We start from the raw sequence: 18,365 nt of genomic DNA on the forward strand, positions 1-18,365 counted from the left end.
GGGGCTGCGGGCGGAAAGGGCTGGAAACCCGGAAGCGGGCGGAAGGCGGGTCCCGCTGGTCTCAGGCTCAGGGTCGGTTGGCTGGGGCTTCTCCGGGGTCTGTGTCCAAGAGCTTGGTGCAAAGATCAAAATGGAGGGCAGATAAAACCGAGAGGAGAAGGGAATCAGCGGACAGCCAGCGATTAGGAGGAAGGGGGAATGTGCCTATAGATTGTAAGATCAGCTGGTGGCCAGGTGGGCCGTGCAGAATTTAATCCCCGAGTACTTATCGACGGCCCTTGTGGTATTCAGTTTTCTCGACAACTCAGCTATTACATATGGAGCTGGATTTCGAGTCTGCTCTCTCAACGCCAAGCCTGGTTACGCTATTCCTCAGCTGATGTAGTGGTTTCAAACGTGTTAGGGATATCTCGACAACCTAATATTCCCTGGTGAATTTTTCAATATTTTCCCTAATATTTCTGGATGGATTTTTGAAAGCCCTCTTAGAAGATGATGGAGAATGTGCACCTTGAACAAAAACAAAACCCCTGAAACATAGTCATCCGACCACGTTATTAACTAATCTTTAGGGAGAAAATTCCATGAAATTAGGGCTCCCGATATTTCTGTGGTAGCTCTAGAGCCGCTGTAAGGGTAGGACCCCTCTGCAGAAGTCTGTGCAGACAGAAATACCCTTGGCAAGGTGAACCATCAAGCCTCATTCCCAGCTCAGACCAAGAGTCTGTACCTCGGGGCTCCTGACAAAGAAAGTGTATTTTCTCTAAGCAGGACCTCCCGACAAGAAAAGCCTTAAAACTTGTGAAAGCGCTGGACTATACGGTAAAAATAATTGTGGAAGCGCTTCGAAATGTCATCTATACAACCATAAGGCTTATGCAAAGGAAGTGTTGTCTTCGTTTTATTATTTTTTTTAAAAAGTAAGTCTACAGAAGGCAAGAGAATCTTTTAAAAATGAAGTCGAGTTCCACTGCAAGAAAGAATTTTGCTGGAAATCTGGTCAGAGAACTTCCCAGATGGCCAGGCTGTGGGGTTACAGTCTTAGGCTAGGCTAATTTTGCACACTGGTAGAATAACTAACTCTTGTGTGTTCATATTCCAAGACTTCCAGGAAGACTTCTTGCACAAAAACACCCTGTTCCATCTGAATTGATGCCCCCAATTGTAAAACTGTACAATTGTTCTAGGTTGAAGGCTAGACTATAAATTATTTGAGGCCAGATATTGTATAATTAGGTGCCAACTTTGTTTCAGATGCTAGCTGAGTGCTGAGGAGACGCTGTCCCTCCTTCATGGAACTTGCAGTCTAGTGGCAGAAATATACAATCTACTAATCACAGAAGTATATAATTACAAATAGGGAGACACGCTATGAAGGAAAAGGAAAGGGTGCAATGAGCATTTAAGGAGGTGGAGGGTTGACCTAGTCTAAGGTGCCCCGAGGAAGTAAACTGTGTGGCAGGATGAAGTTTAACTAGGAGATAATCTGTTAATGGAATAGTGGCATGGTAGACTGTCTCCTAGGCACAGAATACAGCATGTGCAAAGGTCCTTCGGTGGTGCATTCAAAGAACTAAAAGAAGCCAGTGTGGTTGGAGTTGAGGGAGAGAAAAGGGAGAAGTCGGCAGGGCCCACTATGTTCCGGATTTGGGTCTTTATCCTAACGCTAATGGGAAATCACTGGAAGAGTAGAGGAGAAATATAATCGTACATGAATTTTTATGAGATCCTTTAGGCTGTGGCATGGTGTACAGATTAAAAGAGGACAAGAATGGATAAGATCAATCAATTAGGTGGAGTGAGATGATGATAACAGGGGCAAATCCAGATTTTGTGGGACCTGAAGCTTGTATACAATTTGGTGGGGATGGCTCCTTAAGAAAAAGAATAACAATTATAAATACAAAATTTTTATACTAAGAAAAGAGATCACAATATTATAAACTTTTAAAAGTTGAAAAATATTACAAATAATGCAAAACTTTAAAATAACATAATATTTTTATTAATTAACTGTCAGGCACACGTCTCCATACATTTTCCTCCATATTTTATGGCTACATACTCTTTAATCATCTCTTCATATGACAATAGTTTGTATATTTTATATAGAGAGAATAGAAGTATAATTTAGTCTTTAGCACGGTTGATCAGTATTTGTTTTATATTATTGATAGTTAAGAAATTTGTTTTATCCTCATAGTTCGTTATTGGTTATATATATATATAGTGTTTTTGTCAAATTTCACAAAGCTCTAGCAAGTATCTTTATATGGGCATTTCAAATTTTCTTGCAGTTACTAATCTTATGTATTCTTTGAACTAAACACGCTCATTAGTCATCAGTGTGTGCATTGTAATCGTGTTCTCTGAATTTATGTAATCTTCATTGTTGTCAATTTGAGGTCAAATCAGAAAGAAATTTAAATATTTTTGAATGAGTTTATATGATTTGCTTCTCTGCACAGATTGATTGTCAAACCATCGAAGAGCCTATTTATTACTCTCATTTGCAATTTCTCTCTCTCTTTTAAAGAATAGCTGTTTTGTTATGATCTGAAAAAAAAATTTGTTACTATTCACTTCTCAATGTCAGGATAATTTCTCTTGATTTTCTCACTCATGTTCATCATTTTGGTTTCATATTTCACTAATTTTTTTATCTCAGTTTTATCTCTCTGCCTTAATAAAATAAATTTAAAGATAACAAAAGAAAGTATCTACTATACCCGTCCACATCAGGAGTCTGTAATTTATCACTTGCTTAACTGAAACGTTCCGAAATGTCTTTCTAAATTGCAGTTAAAATCTTATATTTGAGTTTTGTCAATTGTTGAATAAGTTTTTACATCTCATTTGTCTTTTGGTTTGTCTTCTCAGTGATTGAAAATACATTTTAGAGCACTTACATTTTCATTGAGACTATGTTGCAAGGTTTGAACACCTTTCTTTTTTTTCATTTAAAGATTGGTTCCTGAGCTAACATGTTGCCAATCTTCTTTTGTTTCCTTCCTCTCCCCAAAGCCCCCCAGGACATAGCTGTATATTCTGGTTGTGAGTGCCTCTGGTTGTGCTATGTGGGACGCCACCTCAGCATGGCCTGACGAGCTGTGCCATGTCTGCGCCCAGGATCCAAACTGGTGAAACCCTGGGCCACTGAAACCACTCAGCCACAGGCTGACCCCCTGAACACCTTTCTAATGCACCGACCATTTCGTTACACTTAGACTCATCAAGGAAGAATCCAAGTTGGCATATATGTTTAAAATACTCCATAGAGTAGTTGAGCCTGAAAATAAAACGCGCACCTGCTGCCCAGCATTGAAGTACTTAACAACCTCAGGTGCTTTGAGGCAGCCTTTCCTCTCACAAAATTAGGGTAATGAGTTGTGTGTGGCTCATGTCCCACAAAGTTGTTTCTAAAGAGCATGCAGCCCTTTGTCCTAATGATCATGATAGTTGTGCTGTCATATGACTGCTTGTAAATGTTGTTCAACCACAGGCTACAATCGCCCAAATCTTGTTTCATCTTGTTGAATAAAATCCCAGATAAATGTTTTCAGTTGAGTAAAAAAGCTAAAAATTGCTGGGGCCGGCCCCGTGGCCGAGTGGTTAAGTCTGTGCACTCCGCTGTGGTGGCCCAGGGTTTCTCTGGTTCGGATCCTGGGTGTGGACATGGCAACACTCATCAGGCCATGCTGAGCCAGCATCCCACGTAGCACAACTAGAGGTACCCACATCTAGAACACACGACTCTGTACTGGGGGCCTTTAGGGAGAAGAAGAAAAGAAAAAGAAGAAGATTGGCAACAGTTGTTAGCTCAGTGCCAATCTTTTAAAAAAAAAAGCTAAAAATTGCTAATAGGGTTTCCTGTTGGAAGAATAGTGTGCAATAATTGACAACTTGTCAGTGTTTGTCACATCCATTATAGAATGTATAATGTTATTTGATGTCTGGTTATGTATTATTTCACTTACCACTTTTTAAACACGTATTTTCCTATCATTTAAATTAATTTTGGGGGCCGGCCTGGTGGTGCAGCAGCTAAGTGCACATGTTCTGCTTCGTGGCCTGGGGTTCATCGGTTCGGATCCCCGGTGAGGACATGGCACTGCTTGGCATGCCATGCTGTGCTAGGTGTCCCACATATAAAGTAGAGGAAGATGGGCACAGATGTCAGCTCAGGGCCAGTCTTCCTCAGTGAAAAGAGGAGGATTGGCAGCAGTTAGCTCAGGGCTAATCTTCTTCTTCAAAAAATAATTTTTCATAAATTGTTTTGGTAAAATAAGTCATTTTTTTCATTTTTTCCAAGACCTTAAGCAAAAATGGATAAAATCCAGCTATTAGTTGAAAAATTCCCATGAAATTTCCGTCATAGGTACAACACGACTTTTCAGCATGACCTCTGAAGCATTAATATCTTTCACTTAAACATTTAATAACTTCAAGACCTCCACCTCTGACTATGATGGAGTAACAGGGCCAAACTAACCCTCTTAGAAACAACTAGAAAATGGAACAAAATATATATTTTCACACAATGGACAACAGTCAGTGCAGGACTACGATCCATGTGTGAATGGAAACAATTGTCCTAGTTTTCAGCCTGGAGGCACATTCTGAACCAAGGAGCCAGAAATGGATCCCGTGCAGAACAAAGATGTGTTGAGGGGACAGAGATTAAGGTTGGGGGAGGCTGAGATAGCCGGAAGTTGTGGGACAAAGTTCCAAAGAGGAGGAAGCTATGCGGATGGAAAGCTCCATAAATCTGCATAGATATCCTCTGAGACTTTGCTGAACACTAAGATGTGCATGCATAGGGTGAAGGCACCACAGGGTAAGTCAATGAATGCCCAAGGAGAGGTAGCAGTTCTCAGAGGAGTTAGAGATGTTTGAGATCCACCCAGCCGGAAGAGAAAGTGTTCCTTGATCACCAGGGGCGGTCAGTAGAGAACCCAGAAAGGCCATACCTTAGTAGTGGGACTAAACTCTCATGAGTGAAAAGCGCTGTAGACCCACAATAATAAAGTTTCAATACAAGTCTCAAAATATCAAGCTGATCTGCAAGAACCTTAACTTGCCCGCCAGAACGAAAACCCACACTCTTTAAAAGAAAACTAAAACTACAAAATCTCGATACTTAACAATATGAAATTCACAGTCCTGCATCCAATAAAAACTTACTACACAGGCCCCCAACAGGAAAATGTGACCCATAACCAGCAGAAAAATCAGTCAATAGAAACAGGTAGTAAATGACAGAAATGAAGGAATTAACAGGTCAAGGTGTTAAAACACCTATTGCAACTAGAGTATGTCATCATACAGTCTAAACAGATCTAGGCTTGGCATTGTGCCGAACATCGCATCCATCCATTACATTGATGATTCATGCTGATCACGCAGGATGAGCAAGAGGCAGCTAATGCTGGAATCTTTGATATGACACGTGCTCCGGAGGGTGGGAGATGGACCCTATGAAAATTCGGGGACTTGGAACTTCAGTAAAGGACTTTAGGGGTCCAGGGATGTGCCACGACATTGCCTCTGAAGAAAAAACAAACTGGTACATCTTGCATTTCTTAATTCAAAGAAGGAAGCGTAGTGCTTGGTAGACCTTTTTGTGTTCCCGATGCAACCCTAGGAACACTGCCCCAGCCCATATACTGAGTGACACGAAAGGCCAGCAGCTTTGAGTGGGGCCCGGAGCAGAAAAGAGCTCTGTATCGGACAGGGTGGGCTACATAATCTGTGAGGTCCAGTGTGAAATAAAAACATGGGCCCTTTGTTAAAAAAGGAGGAAAAAGGTGCCACTAAAGGTACTAAAATATAAAGCTTTTTCTTTAAAAAATATTGTATTACTTACAAAATGCATTAGGAGTTATATTGATACATAAGTAACATGATAATTTTACAAACTACAAAAAATATTTTTGGTGTTATAATTTCTTTTTTTCCTAAAGATTGGCCCCTGAGCTAACAACTGTTGCCAATCTTCTTTTTTTTTTTTTCTGCTTTTTTCTCCCCAAATCCCCCCAGTACATAGTTGTGCATTTTAGTTGTGGGTCCTTCTAGTTGTGGCATGTGGGATGCCACCTCAACGTGGCCTACTGAGCAGTGCCATGTCCGCGCCCAGGATCCAAACCCTGGGCCGCTGAAGCCGAACTCGAGAACTTAACCACTCGGCCATGGGGCTGGCCCCAGGTGTTATAATTTGTTTATTTATTTGGTGAGGAAGATTTGCCCTACGCTAACATCTGTTGCCAATCTTCCTCTTTTTTTTTTTTTTTTGCTTGAGGAAGATTAGCCCTGAGTTAACATCTGTGCCAGTCTCCATCTATTTCGCATGTGGGATGCTGCCACAGCATGGCTGATGAGTGGAACAGGTCCGCATCTGGGATCTGAACCCACAAAGTTGGGCTGCTGAAGCAGAGCGCATGGAACTTTAACCAATTGGCCATGGGGCCAGCCTCTGCAATTTATATAATACAATAAATAATGATACTTTATTCATGTGGTATATTGATTGATTATATGATTTTTCTGCCTTGCATTTCTGCAAATTCATTTCTTAGGCCATCAAAATGTATACTTTTAACAACTTAATTTTCAATTGATACGATTAAAAGCAATGTCAGTTGTGTTGGCAAGTGCATGATTGCAAATAACTTTTGATAATTTTCAATTTTGAGGAGGAGGTTTCTTCCGGTGCAACTGTTACTGGAGCTGTAAGAATATTTTATGGGCTGTATAACAATGGGGTAAATTTTTCACAGATTATTTCAAAACAGAAATTTTAGCACATGTAGAGCTGATGATTCTTGTGAAAATTTTTCTGAAAATATATATGACATGTGGACATATAGGAGTAGAGTTGACACAAATAATCCATAATCAGTCTATAAATCGAAATTGGAGTGAGTTTATTATATGAGTCAGGTCTGAGGACGAGCACAAGAGCCTCCTTCCCCAAGGAAGGAACACACCAAAGAAGTGGTGTGTACAGAGTGGTTATATACCGTCTTGGAACAGAGAGCTTACATCACACATGACAGGAATATCTCTTTTACGATCACGAAATGCTTGGCTAGCACAACTGGTCAGTGGTCACAAGGTGAGCACAAGTCAGTGGTCAGCAGATCAATGGTCACGAGCTGAGCACAGCAAGCCGGTGGTCAGCAGGGCTGTGGTCACCAAGGGAGCCCAGCAGGTCGGTAATTAATCCTTAGGTTCTTGGAAGAGATGCTTATCCTTAAGGAGATGCTGATATGGGGGGAAGCCACATCCCTGTCTTTAAGGGCATCATTCTTTGAGACATTGTAAATAGTTAAAGCAGATGTACAAGGCAGGCTCAACAGGCCATGTCAGGCCTTTCTGGAAAAACAAGGTCAGGCCGAATTAGTTTCCTCATATATTATGAGGAATATATGAGGAAATGGCTTCTTCCTCATATATTACGATATATCATTGCTTTTTATTTATTCATCACTAGGCACAAAATGTGAAGATCTTTGTGTGACAGGACTATGTCCACCAGAAAGCATTCCCCATGGAGGAGGCACTAAGCCACAAATTAGACAAAATAGTCAGTTGACGTCAGCCAGCTTTGTCCCTGGCTACCTAAGTGCTGGCACCATAGGCACCTCACTTACTCGTGATGTCCCTTGAGTACAGGTGAGAGAGCGGAAGATTGGTTCCCAGCTCATGTGCATTGAGCAGTCACAACTCTTTTACTGTTGCAAAGGAAAGATTATATTCTGTCACTTTGAAATCTAATGTAATAATTTTTTAAAATTTATTTTTATTATTTTTTTTAAAGATTGGCACCTGAGCTAACAACTGTTGCCAATCTTTTTTTTTTCATTCTTCTCCCCAAAGCCCCCCAGTACATAGTTGTAGATTCTAGTTGTGAGTGTATCTGGTTGGGGTATGTGGGATGCCACCTCAGCATGGCCTGACGAGCGGTGCCGTGTCTGTGCCCAGGATCCGAACCATCGAAACCCTGGGCCGCCAAAGAGGAGTGCACAAACTTAACCACTCGGCCACAGGGCCGGTCCCAGTTTAATAATTATTAATTAATTAAGCAGTAGTCAGATTAGAAGATTTCCAAAGTTCCTCTAAGCACTCAAATTTTATGACTTAACTGTCTCAGCATTAATAGTCCTTATTTACTGTCTACTATGTATGACTATGCATTTCCTGAGGTCTGTCTAAGGCTCGATGGCTTTTAAAAGTACTTTTTTACCTCTCGTCCTAACTTTTTGGATTGAAAAACGTCAGAGTCTTCTTCATATATAGTTATGAAATGTAAAATAGAGATTGTATTTCAATCATATAAATAAATTGTAATCGGCAAAATTAAAGAGCAAAAGTGAGCTTCCATGAGGAGAAGCTGAAACCCTGCCCCGACCTTTTGCATTTCTCTTGTGACTCGGGAATGAATAATCCCTGAAGGATTAGCGTATAAGGTTAGCTGCTAGATTTTAGAAATCAGCCATTCCAAGAATAATCAAAGTTGTCATCATAGCAATTCGGTCTTTATATGTGTGTCTGCACGAGCTAAAAAAAATTATCAAATTATCAAAAATGTCGAGAGTCTTGTTCAGGTAGTTTTAAATGATGGGTGTTGGAAGGTTATTGGCAAGACTCTGATACAAGTTTGGAAAGAATTTCAATGTCCATAGTCTGTAGCTTGTACACTAGGTTCACATAAATTTCATCCTATCAACTAAATTGTACTTGGCCTAGACATAGCTGCTTCTTAGCTCCTTGCAAATATAATGTGTATTGAACCTTATATCTGATATAAAATAATTAGTATAATTATTTAAATATTAAAACTACAGTTCCAAACAAATTAAAATACTGATTATTATCAGTAGCATAATTAGCCATAGTAAATTTAATTTTTGCTATCATCTTTAGTCATGATCGGTTTGAAATCATATTCTGTTAGACCAATGGTTCTCTCTTATACCCACATAGTAGGTTTCAGAGCTTCAGGGGACCCCCGGGGGCCTCCCAGTCCCCAGGAGCTGTAACTAGGTACAGAAATGGGCTTCTCTTTGCCAGGACCACTTCTATGATCCTATTTAATGGAACTCACTTTTCTTTGGAAAGTAGGTAATTAGTTGGTCTTTTCTCTTGTTTCCATTTCATTAATTCAGTTAATTAATTTGATAAATATTTATTTGAGTCCCTAAACTGTGCTAGGGACTGTTCTGGGTGGTGGGCATACCTCGGTGAACAAAATAGACAAAAATTCCTGCCTTGGGGAGCTTACATTTTGCTGGCAGAAGAAGGATAATAAAATAAATCAGTAAATGATCTAGTATATTGGAAGGTGGTATGATGGAAAAAAAGAGACCAGGAGGGAGCATAAGGGAAGACTGGGGGTAGCGGGGTGGGGAGCCGCAACTTCAAGTAGGGCAGTTAGGAAGGACCCCTGAGAAGAGGACATTTAGGCCTCTAGAGACCTGACCCTGGTGAGAGAAGAGTTTTGTGGATATCTGGGGGAAGATGATTCCAGCAAGTGCAAGGACTTCAAGCCTGCTTTCCTTGTGAGTTTTTATTTTGCCAGTTTCCTCCCCTCAGGTAATTTGGTAATGATGGGCAATAGCAAATAATTTCTTTTTTTTTTTAAAGATTGGCACCTGGGCTAACAACTGTTGCCAATCTTTTTTTTTTTCTGCGTTATCTCCCCAACCCCCGCGCTGTACATAGTTGTATATCTTAGTTGCAGGTCCTTCTAGTTGTGGGATGTGGGACGCCGCCTCAGCGTGGCCTGACGAGCGGTGCCATGTCCGCGTGCAGGATCCGAACCCTGGGCCGCCGCAGCGGCGCGCGCGAACTGAACCACTCGGCCACGGAGCCGGCCCCGCAAGTAACTTTGAAATTCTGATTAAATTGGAAGTGTTGACTGTCAATGACCAATCGCCTTTCCTGGCCTCCTTCACCATGCCCTTCAGTTCATCCCGAGTTTCTTTATCCCTAGGTCCTCACAGAGATACACTGGATGAGACGAGTGCCGAAGACTAGTAGTTGTCTCATCCCCTGCTGGGTGGAGGTAAGGAGGAAGGGCTGGGAAGTCAACCAGGAAAAGAGATCCCCTTTCAGTGTTTTCCTTTATGAAAGTCCTGCTTGTGGTGAAGTTTGCGTGTGAAGGAAAATTCTCAGGACTCTCTTCAATAGTTGAGATGAGGAAAAAAAACCCACCTCAAAACCCAAAATTATAAATAATTCCATTCCTTCCATTTCATGCATTTAAAATTAAACGGATACAGTAGTAGTTAATACAGTTATAAAATCATAAAATAATATTTCTAGTATAATTTTAAATTCTGGATAAAGGAAAAGTTATAAAACTTCTGCTTTCCTTATATTAACTGGAATTTCAAAAAGCATCCTATTGCTCTCACTCTGTTTTTGCATGTGTTGGGTGCTAGTGTCAAGGGAGAGGTTTTGACCTGTAGCGTCGGGCTGTATTAGAAAGGTGCCTTAAAAAGTAGAGTGTGCTGAGCACACAGCACCACCATCCTCACCAGCTGCGTCTCCATTCCTTTTAGACGCGTGGCAAGTGTTTAACGGCGTTGGGAGATAGACAAGGTTGTATTCATCCATAACTACATAGTATCCACCCAGGACGAAAACCAGGCACTTTAAGCAAAGTTCACTTCATTCTCCGTGAATAAGCCATTATTTAGCCTCTCTGCTTCAGTTCCCTCATCTGAAAAGCGAGGATAAAATAGTACTCGACTGCTTTATATCGTTAAAGTCAGAATTAAATGGGATAATTCAAGCAAAGAACCAAGATCAGGGGCCGGCTGGTGGCCCAGTGGTTGAGTTCGAGCTCCGCTTAGGTGGCCCAGGGTTTCGCTGGTTGGGATCCTGGATGCAGACCTAGTACCGCTCATCAGGCCATGCTGAGGCGGCATCCCACATAGCAGAGCCAGAAGGACGTACAATTAGAATATAAACTATGTACTGGGGGCTTTGGGGAGAAGCATAAAAAAAAGATTGGCAACAGATGTTAGCTCAGGTGTCAGTCTTAAACAAAACTAAAATCAATGCCTGGCATACAAAAGCGCTAAAAAATGTTTACAATTACTATTAAATTCATGAAAATATCTACAGTGAAGGGGCATCTCAGAGTTCTTCCCAGAGGTCTAGTGTAAAGATACATCTCAGGGTGGCCTGGTGGTTAAGTGCACACGTTCTGCTTTGGTGGCACGGAGTTCCCAGTTCGGATCCTGGGTGCAGACATGGCACTGCTTGGCAAGCCATGCTGTGGTAGGCGTCCCACATATAAAGCAGAGGAAGATGGGCACGGATGTTAGCTCAGGGCCAGTCTTCCTCAGCAAAAAGAGGAGGATTGGCAGCAGATGTTAACTCAGGGCTTATCTTCCTCAACAACAACAACAAAAAGATATACATCTCTCATGATATCCTGCAAAGTTTTGATTTTATTATCAGAACCAGCTACTTCAGTTTATTGGTTCTGTCCTCTCACGGACACTGATCGGACCCTCATTCTCAGTCGGATCTTGTGCCAGGGAATTAGTTGCTCTGAATCCAGTACTTTGTTTTTCACTGGAGTTCACAGCGTTATTAAATCTCAAGCATATGCCCGGTCTTCAAAAAGACTGTCCGAAACTAAACCGAGAACGCCTTGGGAGGCGCCCAGATCCGGTGGAAGGTGAGGAGGGCTGGGCATCGTGCCCCGAGAGGCGACGAAGGAGCTGCTGGCCTCGGCCTGGTGCCCGGCCTTTGGAGCTCTCCCGGGCATCGTTCCAGGCTGGTGGCAGAAGAGGATGCAAGAGGTGCCCTCTTCTGAGTTACATCACGTGCAGAGACGTGGAGGTGGCAGGGCCGCGGCGCCCTTCCCCCGCGGGGCCGACGCTCCGTCCGGATCCGCTTCTGCCCACGTCCCGCCCCTCCCGCGGCGCTCGCGGCCCCGGCGGCTCACCTGCCGCAGGTGTGCGTCCCGGGCGGGCCCGGCGCGCGGCCGCCCCTCTGCTCCGGCGGGGCCCAGGGCAGCCCGCGCGCGGGGAGGCCGCGCCTCCTCCCGGAACTGGCCGGCGCGGCGCGGCGGGCGGAGCGGCGGCGCCGGGGCATGGAGCCCCTTCCCGCGGCCGGGGCCCCGACGGGCGAGGAGGAGCCAGAGCCGGGGCCGGGGCGGCGGGGCGGCCGGGAGAGCCGCACGGCGTCCCTGGTGAGCGGGCTGCTCACCGAGCTCTACAGCTGCGCCGACGACGAGGCGGCGGCCGGCGGGGGCCGCGGGCCCGGGGGGCGCCGCGACAGCCCCGACAGCTCCACCGAGGCCTCGGGCTCCGACGCGTTCCTGGGCGGCCGCGGCGGCGCCGGCGACTCCCGGCTGCTGCAGGAGCTGCAGGAGCTGCAGGGGCGGCCGAGCCCGCGGCGCCAGAGGCAGTACCTGCGGCAGAAAGGTAGGGCTCGGCGACCCATGCGCGCACCTGCCGGCCGGCGCCCCTCGAGCCCGCGCCCGCTGCGTCCCTGAGCCCGGGCTGACCTGCGTGCTCGCGGTCGCCCCCAGCCCCGCTCGGGGGTCGCGTGGAGCGTCCGCGTCGGAGAGGCAGCGTGGGGTCCCCCGCAGAGCGTTAGTGGAGGCCCCGGGGAGGCCGTCCTGGGTCCAGGTGCACCGGAGCAGCTGCTGGGACACGTGTGGCGTTCTGAAGGGTCTATCTGAAGTTGCCCAGAGGCGCCGGGAGGACAGAGGCGTCCCCCCTTTTTTTTTTTTTTTAAATCCGCCTTCCGCGGCCACGCCACTTGGATGGTGTTTAACTAGTGAGGCAGAATAATTCGATAATGCAGTTTCCAAGCAGAGCGTGTAAATGCGCTTCTGCCAGAATGTGTGGTTTCAAGAAGCTCGATAGGTGGGTTTTTTTCCTTCTCCACGGCAGGAGGTTAGTGCAGGGCCTTAGGGCCTTGGCGTTATCACAGAATGTGACTGCTGGTACCTTCCGTTGGAGAGGTCGACCCGAAAATGGCCTTGGCTGTCAGGCGGAGAGGCTAATTTGGTGTTTCTTTTGTTGTCAGACTTTGATGCTTGTGGCCTAATTGAGATTTTTTTTTTCCTCTCAACTGTTCATAATAGCTTGCCTTTCAGGCACTAATACAGTTACTACACTTGTCTTTTTTTATAAGTGTATCAAGACTTAGTTTACAAAATGAAGTGAGGTGTGGAAAACGAATGCTGAGACACCATAACATTTCTTAATGTCCTTATGCTAAATTACCAGGGGAGGAAGGAAAGAGAGAATACTATAGAATGTTCTCCAGTCTCCTAATTGTAAAATCAGACTAGCTGGTGCCAGGGGAAAAATAAACAACCAGAAAAAGAATAAATCTGTCTGCTTTCTCAAATCTGTGTAAACAGCTTCAGCTTCCTCTTTTGGCTTCCCAGTGAAGATTTTTTTCCCCAGCTTATTGTTACAAATGGCTTCCACCTTCCTCCCCCTGCCTGGGACTTTAGCTGGAGTGGTGCCATTTCATTTTATATAATTATTTGGCTCTTCCCAGAGTGTCTGTTTATGGCAAGAATTCTGTCGGGCAACAGTTCTTTCAGAATCCAACAAAATCAATTTTGAAGAATTATGATTTTGGTTTCTGTTTTACAAGGCTGTTCACTTTTCATCGCTGAGCGAATGTGGGGGACTAGTAATTTCCTTTAGGAAGGGGAAATTTGGCAAGCTAAATTTTAAAGAAGACGTTATCAGTACAGCTTTGCGAGTGGATTTCAGCGAGCGACCGCTCTACTAGTCATTTGTAAGACCTGTAAGAGTATATTTGCCCGAGTCTTATGGTTAGTTGCCTGTTAATCTTTTTTTTCCTTGTGGTCGACCCTCTTAGGAGGAACGAGGTGCTATGTTATAACAGTCCTATACGCACCCCCCTTCATGGGTAAACGTCATTACAGTACTAAGAATAAAGAATTGGCATGGTGATCTAAAGTCATAGCTTGATGACTGTAATTAATAATAGTGGATTGCATATTTGAACGTTGCTAAGAGAATAAGTCTTAAAAGTTCTCATCGCACAAAATTTTGCAATTATGTATGGTGACTGCTGCTAACCAGACTTACTGTGGTAAAAAAAGAATCAGGTGATGGGAACAGATGTCTGCTTCAAAAATTTTGCGGCTTAGAAGGTTACTTGATTTTTTTCAGGGTCAGAAAATATCCCTGCTAACATAATACTTCGTAAGAGTCTCCTAGAGTGCGGATCGTTCTCTCCCCTCTCTGTGAGGGATGTTGCTGCAGTCTCGAGGTAGCACCTGTTTAGATACTTAGCATGTGTGGGGATTTATGTGAGCCCCCAAAATGGTTTCTCAGGAATCCAGGCTCTCCTCGCAGTGGTTTCATTAAGGGGGTGAACTTTGGAGTCAGAATGCTTGAGTTGATATCCTGCTGCGGTTCTTACTAGCTGTGTGACCGTGGACGAGCTCTTTAACGTCTGTGCCTCATTTGCCTCCCCTATACATAGGGATAATAATACTACGTACCTCAGAGGGCTGTAGTGAGAATGATACAAGTTAACGTGTGTGAAGTCCTCAGTAGATGGTAGGTATTATTTTCATTATCATATATGCTGGAATTCCTTAGAGAAGAGATAGTCTGCTGTTTGTCAGCTGATGATCTCCTCATTGTCCCTCATTTATTTAGCACTGTGTTAGGAGCTGTGACTGATCATACAAAGGTAAAGGAGACCTTATTCCTGTCCTCAGGATGCTTATCTACTAGCAGATATTGCTGTAGAAGGCTTTTCCAAACTCTTCTGAAGATTTTTCCCATGCGTATAATTCAGAGAATCAGAGAACTGTAGGTACTGTAAGAGTCACTGAAAATGACTGTTTGTAGAAGAAAAATATACTTTAAATGCAAGGTGATGATGATATTCTTACCCCTTTTGTTTCTAGAAGGAAAATTTTTCAACATTCAAAACAAGGCTATTTGCTGTATCTGAAGGAATCTAGGAATCAAGAGCCTCTGGTTTGGTCCTGCAGCTTGTTCCCATGTTTAATCTTCCTTACAACCCGAATACTTCCATTTAACCCGTGTGCTCTCACTTCCCATTATATCCCACCGTGTTCAGACTCAATGGGAGAGAAATAACTGGCTTTCATTCTCCTCTTCATAGTAATCCTTTATTCTCATGTTAGTGCTATTCATGCGTATAAAGACTGTTGACATTTGTTTCTCAGAATAATCAAGTATGCTAAGCGTGACTTGAGACTTGTGACACTACCTTGCTTAAGATCACACAGGTAGTTGGTTGACCCAGAGGCAGTTCTTTTTAACTTGCGGTCAAATGCATGTTCCGTCACATGGTCAGGTATGACAGCTGTTAAAGCACGCCCTTCACTTCTCTTATACTGACCCCAGAGTTCACTTCCTTTGACCTTTGGAGCATTTTTCTTGCTTTTAACATTTCTTTTGTTCTCTTCTGATCCTCTCCAGTTTCTCCAAATCCCTTTAAAAATGAGTAGATCCAAACTCCACATAGGCCCTCTACTGAGGGCCCAGCTAATGCCAAATTGAGTGGAATGCTTCGCCTGCCTGGCAGCGAGTAATGATAATATTGCGTGATAAACAAAACTTCTAAATTGTAATGATTATTCATATAAAGATTGTTGTCGCTTCTGGTTCCCAGGTCTTTTTTTCACTTGTAGAAAATTGTTGAGAATTTTAGTTTTGTGAATATAGAATTATCCTTCACTTATCTGTTTAAAGGAAATATATTTTCTACCATATCTGAAAAATTACTGAGTGGCTAAGATGGAATATTGTATTTGATAGTCAAACTATGGGAAGACATATGTTTAAAACAAACCAGTATTGCCACATTCCTCTGCATTAGAAAACGAGGTAATATTATTTACTTTTTTTTTTTTTTGAGGAAGGTTAGTCCTGAGCTAACATCTGCTGCCAATCCTCCTCTTTTTTGCTGAGGAAGCCTGGCCCTGAGCTAACATCCGTGCCCATCTTCCTCTACTTTCTATGTGGGACGCCTACCACAGCATGACATGCCAAGCGGTGCCACGTCCGCACCCGGGATCCGAACTGGCAAACCCCAGGTGGTTGAGGAGCAGAACGTGCAAACTTAACCACTGCGCCACTGGGGCGGCCCAACATTGTTTACTTTTAACTGATCATTTACAAGTAAAAGTGAGTGTTTTTAAAGACATTTGTTATTAGCTATTAGGTTTATCATTGATGTAACAGACTCAAAAATACTCTTTTCTTGCAAGCTTACTGTCTGAGCAATTTAATGATAGAAAATATACATGCCAATTTTCAGGCGATGAAAGGTAAATTTGCAACCAGAGCTAGATATGGTCAAAGTAAGAGTCTTTGCTTACGTGTTACAGGTAGCCTCAAGGATAAAATTTTTTTTTTTTTATTGAGTTATTGATAGGTTACAATCTTGTGAAATTTCAATTGTACATTAATGTTTGTCAGTCATGTTGTAGGTGCACCACTTCACCCTTTGTGCCCACCCCCCACCCCACCTTTCCCCTGGTATCCACTAAACTGTTCTTGGTCCATAGTTTTAAATTCCTCATATGAGTGGAGTCATACACAGATTATCTTTCTCTTGCTGGCTTATTTCACTTAACATAATTCTCTCAAGGTCCATCCATGTTATTGCAAATGGAATGATTTTGTTCTGTTTTGCAGCTGAGTAGTATTCCATTGTATATATGTACCACATCTTCTTTATCCATTCGTCTGTTGATGGGCACTTAGGTTGCTTCCACGTCTTGGCTATTGTAAACAGTGCTGCAATAAACATTGGGGTGCACAGGACTTTTGGGATTGCTGACTTCAGGCTCTTTGGATAAATACCCAGTAGTGGGATGGCTGGATCGTATGGTAGTTCTATTTTTAGTTTTTTGAGGAATCTCCATACTGTTTTCCATAGTGGCTGCACCAGTTTGCATTCCCATCAGCGGTGTATGAGGGTTCCTTTTTCTCCGCAACCTCTCCAACATTTGTTGCTATTAGTTTTAGATATTTTTGTCATTCTAACGGGTGTAAGGTGATATCTTAGTGTAGTTTTGATTTGCATTTCCCTGATGATCAGCGATGATGAGCATCTTTTCATGTGCCTATTGGCCATCAGTATATCTTCTTTGGAGAAATGTCTGTTCATGTCTCCAGCCCATTTTTTGATTGGGTTGTTTGATGTTTTGTGATTGAGTTGCAAGAGTTCTTTATATATTAAGGATATTAAGCCTTTGTCAGATACATGACTTGCAAATATTTTTTCCCAGTTAGTGGGTTGTTTTTTTGTTTCAATCCTGTTTTCATTTGCCTTGAAAAAGCTCTTTAATCTGATGAAGTCCCATTTGTTTATTCTTTCTATTGTTTCCCTTCTCTGAGAAGGCATGGTGTCCGAAAAGATCCTTTTAATACTGATGTCAAAGAGTGTACTGCCTACGTTTTCTTCCAGAAGCCTTATGGTTTCAGGTCTCACCTTTAGGTCTTTAATCCATTTTGAGTTTATTTTGGTGAATGGTGAAAAAGAATGGTCAATTTTCATTCTTTTACATGTGGCTTTCCAGTTTTCCCAGCACCATTTGTTGAAAAGACTTTCTTTTCTCCATTGTATGCCCTCAGCTCCTTTGTCAAAGATAAGCTGTCCATAGATGTGTGGTTTTATTTCTGGGCTTTCAATTTTGTTCCATTGATCTGTGCACCTGTTTTTGTACCAGTACCCTGCTGTTTTGATTACTGTAGCTTTGTAGTATGTTTTGAAGTCAGGGATTGTGATGCCTCCCGTTTTGTTCTTTTTTCTCAGGATTGCTTTAGCAATTCGGGGTCTTTTGTTACCCCATATGAATTTTAGGATTCTTTGTTCTAATTCTGTAAAGAATGTCATTGGGATTCTGATTGGGATGGCATTGAATCTGTAGATTGCTTTAGGTAGAATGGACATTTTAACTATGTTTATTCTTCCAGTCCATGTACATGGAATGTCTTTCCATCTCCTTATGTCGTCATCCACTTCTCTCAGAAAGGCCTTGTAATTTTCATTATATAGGTCCTTCACTTCCTTAGTTAAATTTACCCCAAGGTATTTTATTCTTTTTGTTGCGATTGTGAATGGTATTGTATTCTTGAGTTCTTTTTCTGTTGGTTCATTACTGGAGTATAGAAATGCTACTGATTTATGCAAATTGATTTTATACCTTGCAACTTTGCTGTAGTTGTTGATTACTTCTAACAGTTTTCCAATGGATTCTTTGGGGTTTTCTATATATAAGATCATGTTGTCTGCAAACAGCGAGAGTTTCACTTCTTCCCTCCCTATTTGGATTCCTTTTATTCCTTTTTCTTGCCTGA

General features: G+C 42.8%; 1 protein-coding gene across 3 annotated transcripts in view; it reads left to right on the plus strand.

Annotated features, from left to right (window-relative positions):
• Positions 1 to 9,999: 9,999 nt before the first annotated feature.
• TBC1D30 (TBC1 domain family member 30) overlaps positions 10,000 to 18,365 on the plus strand; it is an 85,229-nt gene continuing 76,863 nt past the window's right edge. Inside the window, exon 1 of one of the 3 annotated variants that reach the window (XM_070621961.1) lies at positions 10,000 to 10,066. Coding sequence is in view for 2 of the 3 variants with exons in the window: in XM_070621958.1 (XP_070478059.1) it covers positions 12,113 to 12,446 (334 nt within the window). In the remaining variant the exon portion in view is untranslated. Of the gene's footprint in view, positions 10,067 to 11,846; positions 12,447 to 18,365 lie in introns of those variants that run through there. The other 2 variants (XM_070621958.1, XM_070621957.1) reach the window with 2 other exon arrangements.

The sequence above is a fragment of the Equus przewalskii genome, chromosome 5, assembly GCF_037783145.1.
Source record: "Equus przewalskii isolate Varuska chromosome 5, EquPr2, whole genome shotgun sequence".
Taxonomy (NCBI): Eukaryota; Metazoa; Chordata; class Mammalia; order Perissodactyla; family Equidae; genus Equus; species Equus przewalskii.